General features: G+C 40.0%; 1 protein-coding gene across 3 annotated transcripts; it reads right to left on the bottom strand.

Annotated features, from left to right (window-relative positions):
* nr1d1 (nuclear receptor subfamily 1, group d, member 1) lies at positions 1 to 7,797 on the bottom strand. 3 transcript variants are annotated; one of them, XR_015479765.1, is made up of 9 exons: positions 7,459 to 7,766; positions 3,731 to 4,036; positions 3,557 to 3,645; positions 3,316 to 3,460; positions 1,973 to 2,700; positions 1,693 to 1,878; positions 1,396 to 1,606; positions 334 to 1,076; positions 99 to 191 (listed from the first exon to the last, which is right to left on the bottom strand). XR_015479765.1 is itself a non-coding variant. In NM_205729.3 (9 exons), the coding sequence occupies exons 1-8, from the start codon at positions 7,508 to 7,510 to the stop codon at positions 880 to 882; spliced, it is 1,914 nt and encodes a 637-aa protein (NP_991292.2). In that variant the 5' UTR covers positions 7,511 to 7,797; the 3' UTR covers positions 99 to 245; positions 272 to 879. The 3 variants fall into 3 exon arrangements, 2 of the variants coding, with proteins under 2 accessions (XP_087098765.1, NP_991292.2); NM_205729.3 differs by having other exon boundaries at positions 99 to 245; positions 272 to 1,076; positions 7,459 to 7,797; XM_087242639.1 differs by having other exon boundaries at positions 1 to 1,076.
* Positions 7,798 to 7,945: the final 148 nt, after the last annotated feature.

The raw sequence follows: 7,945 nt of genomic DNA, 5'->3' as shown, positions 1-7,945 counted from the left end.
CACAGATAACCCAAGATTTATTCAAGACAAGTATTAAAAACATTGCATAGATGAGCCTTTTCAGATATTTACATGTAAAAAAAGACAACACACTACACTTTTTGTTTCATAAAATGTCTTTATGAAGTAAAAGTCACCTGAAATACATGTATTATTCTATTATATGCATACACTCTACTTATATGTCTGTGCTCATAATATATATATATATATATATATATATATATATATATATATATATATATATATATATATATATATATATGTATATGTATATTTATCGATATACTTTGTATTGAATGTGAACTTTACAAAAAAATATATATATTATACATTTTAATGTATATATCATATTTACACAATTTACAATTCCCAAGGATGAGAATATACCACGTATAGTCTGTCATCTGCATTATAGTTGAAATGATTGTTTAATCTCTGACTCTGGGTCCAGTAGAAACCCAGGCCAGACTGGGTTTGAGGAGAGTTTAGACATTTTGCTTCAGTCGTTCCCTCTCTGGAAGTGGCTTGGACATCCTCCTGGCCTGTTTGTGACTCTTCACAAAAGGCATTTTGCACGTGTTCCCTATGTAGATGCAGTCCAAATGTTTTTGCCTGCTTTATTATTAGCTTCGCCTTAGCCACACATTTCAAGTACTGACATGAAGAGTGGCTCAAAGACCCTTTTATATGGTTATTTTACTCATAAAGGCCACTGACGGACCAGTATGCACCAAAGTGTCTCTTCAAGTGTGTCATCAAGTGCTTATCACTGCCAAAGGCATCAGTTTATCTTCCTAAAAGGGTTCTAATGTCTGTTCCCTTTTTATCTTCAAACAGCGATGACCCACTTTCACTGGGTTTTCACAGTTTGCAACCTCAGGCATCAATGCGGAAAGACAGCAGCTTTTCTGAGTGCATGTTGTTAAGAGTGCGCAGGTCAGGAAGTTTGAGCAGCAGCTTGGTGAATCGAGAGGCGTCCGTAGGGGCGCTCTTGCTGACGAGGGTTCGGAGAGCCCGGATTAGACTCTCCTGAAGCATCTCGACTGAATTTACATTTTCAATGCCAGAACGATCTGTACAACAGAAACAAACAACAAGAGGTTAAATTAATTTTGAGGATTACATTGAGATGCTGACTATAAAGAGACAAGCAGGTAAGGGATGTTCTGTTTGATCTTCAAATTGAATTCTCCTTTAAAAGTTGAGTTAATCAAAACATACTTGGATCCAACTATTAAATTGTTTTTTAAAACCTTTTAAGATTTATTTAACTTGACTTTCACTGGAAATAGACTTCCTATTGAAATTGTTCTTTAATTTAATGGTAGTTTGTTTGAAAGACACAAGGGTGGGAAAACACAGAAATCTCTTCAACTTTAAGATGCAACATACCTGCAGACACCAGGACGACCGCAGTAAAGAGACCCAGTTCTTCTGCTGAGAGTTCTAATGAGTTGAGTTTCTCGCTGAAGTCAAACATGGTTCCCAGCAGATCGCCCATGCCCATGCTTTTCAGGGCTTCCAGGCTATAGGTGGCGCCTGAGATGAATGTGACGGTCTTTTCTTTTACGTTGAACAGAGAGGAGAAGCGTACCATGAGGACCTGCAGAAGTGATTCAACAAAAAAGTTTTAATTGGCATTGTGGCATTAATGAAAGTCGTGTTTTCAGTAAAATGTCACTTGCTTACCTCAAATGTTCCAGCCTTCAGCAAAGTGACCTGGTCATTCTGGGATAGCGTGCTAAACCCTGGGATGTGTTTGGCAAACTCAACCACCTCTCGTACCGCTGGAGTGAAGCTAAGAGAGAAGTCTTCCCAAATTTCCTGGGGTGTTTTATTGGGGTCTGAGTAAGGATGCATGTTCATTGGACAAGCCTGAAAATAATGAAAGAAAGAATTGGTTTCAATCAAACATTTGCTTCAAAGACTCCCAAGAAAGAACCTTTCATTAGAATACCAGAATTCTTACCAGCAGAATCTCCTTGTGCTTTTTCCATGGACAGTTCTGACCCTGGGATGCGCTGTTCATCTCTTGTCCATGGTGAATGCTGTAAAAGTTACTGTTTGGAGGTCGCTGGCTGTTGTTGTTGTGCTGCTGATGTTTTTCAGGTGTTTGGGAGGCTTGAAAATGGAGGCTGTTGTCTTGTTGCACCTCGAAGTTGTTGCAGTGATGAGCAACGTTGTTGTCATGGTGGTAGATAGTGTTATGGCCATTGAGATGATATCCCGCCATGCAGCGGTTGTTGCTTCGGTTATCTAGTTCGCTATTGTGAGGCAGAAGGGGTGAACCTAGTTTATCATGAGCATAGATGAAGGTTTCACGGTGCGCTCTGGTTATCGCGGCAATGGTTTTGTCTACCCCTGGACTAGTGCACGGTGGTGGGGTAGAGGTAAGAGGTGGAGGACTTTGAGCCAGTTGGACTGTTGGGGAGGTTGGAGCCGGTGAGGATGGGGATTGTGCTACGGGCACTGCTGGGGGCTGAGGCTGTGGCCCCACTGTAAGGCCTGGACATGGAGATGAGGAAGAAGAGGAGGTGTTGGATGGGGATGAAGAAGAAGGGCAGGGGGTGTTGGAGGTGATGCTCGCCAGCTGGAATTCATTCTGCAGCTGGTTGTTCACCATGTTGTTCATGGCGTTCTGCATCTCGGCAAGCATCCGCTGCTTCTCACGTTTTGGGATGCGGCCAAAACGAACAGCTGTGGGTTAAAAAAGGACAAATGTCACACACTCATAGGATATTGGTCAAAGTTTTGATCTGAACTAATATGCTGATATTGATAATGTAGTTGTTTGTTCGTTTTACATTTAATTTAGCTGTCTTTCACTTAAAAGAACAATATGCGGTATTCATAAACCCTCATCAACAGCAACACCAGTAGACTTTGTGAGCTGCAGACCGCAACTACTTGCTTAAATATCGCAAAACTGAATAAACATGATTCAATGTTCCAGTGCACTAATGGCAATGCTTATTTTTCATTCTTTGCTTAAAGTAAAAGGTGTTACAGATATATAAAATAAAGCAATGTTTAGATCATAGGTGTCAAACTGGATTCCTGGAGGGCCGCAGCTCTGAACAGTTTTGCTCCAGCTTTTATCAAACACAGCTGATCCAACTAATCAAGGTGTTCAAGACTACTAGAGACTATTAAGCAGGTGTGATTTGGATGTGGTTGGAGCTATGTAGAGCTGTGGCCCTCCAGGAATTGAGTTTGAGACCATTTGTTTAAATGAATTTGCTACATGATTTCCTCTAAATAACAAAAACAATACAAAATGACAGTGGAGTGGAGTTGCTTTTTAATACGTACCATCTCGGGACATGCCCACTGACAGACACTTTTTGAAACGGCACTGCTGGCACCGATTCCGGTTGATCCGCATAATGGTACAAGTTTCATTCTTGAGGCACTTTTTGTACTGGATGTTCTGCTGGATGCTGCGTCGAAAGAAACCCTGTGGAACACAAAGATCATGTAAATATAAATATATTTTAATTAGAGTCACTATTTTAGTGGTGCATTTACATGCTAATCAATTGCTCATTCTTACCTTGCATCCCTCACAGGCATGGACGCCATAGTGAAATCCAGAAGCCACATCGCCACACACCTTGCACAGCAACACCATTCCATTCAGCTCTGGATGGAAAGTCAGATGTTATAATCGTGCTTCTGGACATTGTACTCAACGTTAATCAGGTAATCTCTGCTTCTTATCACTTACTAGTAAGGGTGGCAACTGATTTGTTGGGTGAATTGCGTGCGCTTCCACCATCATCACGGCCTCTCGGTGATCCACCAGAGCATGATGAGTTTCCGTCCTCTCCTGATCCTGAACTCGAGCTGCTGCTGCTACTGGTGTACATCCGTGAGGAATCATGAGATCCATTAGGGGATGGTGGGAATGATGATCCGAAGCAGGGTTGTGTAAGGGACTGCATGCTGCTGTTGGAATTCTCACTGTACATGGACACAGGGCTGGTACGGTTGGGAGAGCCTCCACATGATCCAATGTATGATATCACCCCACCTGGTGGTGAAAGAAGAGGTATATTTACAACACTGTTCGTCTAGTAAGACTCAAAAAGAGGGAGTTTAAAATGTTCTCAGATGTTTTTATTTCTCCCTCTTTTGGGTACGTCCTCCTTAAAATGTTCCCATAAATACTTCCCTTCACTATGCACTAAAACAGATGGTGTCATGGAAACAACCAAGCTTGGGAAACTAGAGAATCTTGCTGGAAAATAGAGACACTTTCTAGGAACTGTTAAGGGACATAAAAAAAAACAGTTGCAAGAACCACTCCTTTTTTTCCTGAGTGTGTGTGTCTCAGTGGGGTTTAACTTTTTGTTTCACAGTTTCACTGTCACCGGTAAGCCATGTGAGCAAGCACATGTGCCTCATGTTATTTCCGTGTATAAGATACACGACTTTGCACAGCACATGCCTAGACATGTGACATTTACAACTTTGTTTATTTTGATTTGAATTGGATCTTGCTCATTGGTGTATACAATCACCTCATATCAGATAAGACTATTCAACTTTGCTCTTGAGGAAGTGCAGAGTGTGCTAGAGTTTACAGTTTGGCATTGACCATAGCATGTATATTATTTCCTAGTGCCTGATACTTTCCACTGCCTTTACGTTTGGTCTTGTAAAGTTAAACACTTTCCTCTTGTTCGTCATACTTATGTTCCTATATAAAGTGCATTAAAAGGGATCAAAGATTCATTCAAGGTTTACTAAAGTTTCAATTATATAAATATGTATTCAAATTGTTTGCATAAAATCGCTCAAATTTCTAAATAAATTAACCATAAAAATTTTGTTAATTAATTCCATTACTATGTGAACAGCACCAAAAGGCATATTTAAAATGTGTTTCCTTACTATATATATATATATATATATATATATATATATATATATATATATATATATATATATATATATATATATATATAATTAATGAATCTTTCTTTATTTAGAAAAAAAATTATTGGGAGCCATACATGAATTTGCCGTGTCAGTTTTATTGTTTTGCAGGTGCAATCTTTACACGCACTTTAAATGTCAATGGCAAACTGCTTTAGATGTTACATAACAAATATACACTAGCACAAAAGGTCAGAAAGTCACTGTGTCAGGTGGAGCCACAGCAGAGAAACGTGTTTCAGCTTCATCTCCTCTGTTCTGCCTCAAATGCTCATGAACAGCATCTGTCATGCGTTGGATGTATCAGTCCTTGTCCACTACACTGGCTGTTTTAAACTGAGTTCATTGAGAATGTTTGTGTTATTTTTACATGGCAACAGTGGCTCCGGATCTTGTGCTCAAAAACATTGTCAGAGGAAATACTTGTGTAAGCAGGACAGGGGCGCGTGTGTGCTGTAGAAGCACGCCTCCTCTCCACGTGTGCCACACAAAGGACGGCCTTTCAACGAGACTCACTCCATTAGACACGCCTCTCAGAACACACCCGCCTTTTTAAAAGCTACACCATTCATTTTCACCTACAGGCAGGCAGCGAGCAAACATTTACAATCTGTATTGGTAAACTCCATCTACTATATTAAATGTGTATATCACTGGACGTTACATTAAATTTACACCAGGGTAAGCAAAAATGTGCTTAAAATAAGGCAGGAGCCAGTGTTCTGACGATTTGTTCTACCTTGTCAGATTGTCCTTCCTCCCATTCAAAAAGTAGGTACATTTTGATGACACTATATTTTACCCATCAGATTTTGCTGCCACTGTAAATTTTGATGTGAAGTAGTGTGGTATGAAGCTGTAATATCGTCCTAACCCCAACTCTAGAACCACCCAGATTCAGTGTTGGTGGCATAATCTGATGGGTTGGATAAAATGTCAGATCACCGGAACACACTTTAGTAGGGCTATTAGGTTACCACCCAACATTAGTATATATAATCTCTTAATATGAATGGATGACCCACCTCTTTCTCCATTTCTTACCATCTCTGTGTGTGTGTGTGAATGCGTGAGAGAAATACACGTGTGTGTGTGTGTGTGTGTGTGTGTGTGTGTGTGTGTGTGTGTGTGTGTGTGTGTGTGTGTGTGTGTGTGTGTATGTGTGTGTACATATAACTATTACTGAAATTATTCAGCTGCCAGTTATTGTGGCTGTATAGATACTAAACATACATGGTGTTGCTATGGGCAACAGTCAATATTTAATAATATTTTACTTTTGAATGAAAGACTAGCCAATCACAATCAAGCATTCCATAGAGCTGAGTAATAAGCCTGTTAAGAATTTTCATGTTTATTAAACGACTTCGAATGCGACAATTCGAATTTAGATTCGAAAGCATTCCATTCATAAAGACATGACTCTATATGCTAAATAACTAATTCTAAATAAAAATATTGCATCATTAAGTAAAATTAAAATAACTGTTTACTCTTAAGAAATAAAGCTAATAAAAACAAATCCATGACAAAGAATAAATGTAGTTTGCTAAAGAACACTTTGTTATTAATATTAGCAATAATAATAACAACAATAATAAAATGTTTTCCATTATAAAGAACGTTTTGTGCATTGAAAACCGATGCTAACTGATTTTAATTTAAGAACATAAATAAGATGTACTGTTAACGGGAAGACGGGGATATTTTGTGACGTTGTGTTCATGTCACAGGGAGTGGGGTAAAACTGTTACGTTAAACTGGATCAATTTCATGTCCCACTTTCGAAGTGAACACGGGTTAACGTGATGTCCAGCCCCGAGTCTCACTATTCGGTCCAATCGCAGCGCGCACATGGCTCAGACTGCAGCGTCACACACGGGTTCGCGCTGGGAGGACAGACTCAAAGCAAGGCGGAATTATGTAATGAGCGCCTGCGTTTACCAATAGCTGTAGGCGGAGAGCGGAGAATGAAAACAAAAAGCACATGGCTAGACTCGGCGGTACATGTGAATCGAGTGAGAACCATCGACGCTCGCCTGCATCACAGGGATGTCCGTACACCTGACTTTTCAGTTATGACCTAGTTCCCCGAAATTCATGAGAACACTGTGTCTTAACCCGTGATGTCTGCCTTCGTTCCTTATTTACATTTTATGCATACCGCAACCATTTCTTATGCCAAATACGATGTATATATGCAAATGATGCATACTTGAACAAACATTTTCATTTCACTCATATGAAGACTCGTGTGTAATGGCATATAAGAAGCACGTAGGCTTTCAAATAAATATTTTTGTACGTTATTAAATCACTCATTATTGTTTAGAATGATTCTCATTAAATGTTGGCAGACTCATTTCAGATAGTAAGAAAACACACTGCACCACGCAGTTATACATTTACTTTGTTTGCCAAACAGATGTAGTGCGTAATTCAGTAAATTTCAGCATGCAATCTGAGACATTTTGTCAAACCAGAATGATTAAGATGTTTCTAAAAGCATCTTACCTGTGTTGTTCGTGTCTACTGCGGTCGTCATGTTGAGCCCCAGTAAAGTCATGCAGGGTTTTGACAGAATTTCCAATGTAACACTCAAAGATGCACTCTTTATAGAAGTACTATAAAGATCTGTTTCTTACGATAAAGCCATAACTGCTAAGCAATTGATTTCCTTAAGTCGCACCAAATACGTGCGCATCTGCTTTTATAAGAAGAAAAGATCTGCGCAAAGACGCCAGTGAAATATGGTTCATTCAGTGAAAGCCAATCATACGCCAGTGCGCTTGTCCTGTCACTCGCCCAATCTGTATCGCTCTGAACTGTTCTGTCAAGTCGGCCCGGTTTTGCTTAGCTGCGAGCATGGATGGAGGAGATGCGCGCAGGCGCACCACACTCCACTGCTGCTGCACGAGGCTCGAAATGTGTCCATGTGACCCGACTCGTGGCCCAGTGACACACTTTCTCCAGAACACTTCTCGGTGCAAATTTTAAAAAC

This window comes from Danio rerio, chromosome 3 (assembly GCF_052040795.2).
Source record: "Danio rerio strain M-AB ecotype USA chromosome 3, GRCz13ab, whole genome shotgun sequence".
NCBI lineage: Eukaryota > Metazoa > Chordata > Actinopteri > Cypriniformes > Danionidae > Danio > Danio rerio.
Note: the sequence above shows the minus strand (reverse complement) of the source record. Positions and strands in the feature narration are given on the sequence as shown.

Coding starts and splice junctions, on each gene's coding strand:
- nr1d1 (NM_205729.3), bottom strand. CDS start 7,510: ATGACTTTACTGGGGCTCAACATGACGACCGCAGTAGACACGAACAAC. Junction 3,461..3,556: donor ATGCCTGTGAGGGATGCAAG/GTAAGAATGAGC, acceptor TGTGTTCCACAG/GGTTTCTTTCGACGCAGCAT. Junction 2,701..3,315: donor AGTGGGCATGTCCCGAGATG/GTACGTATTAAA, acceptor TTTAACCCACAG/CTGTTCGTTTTGGCCGCATC.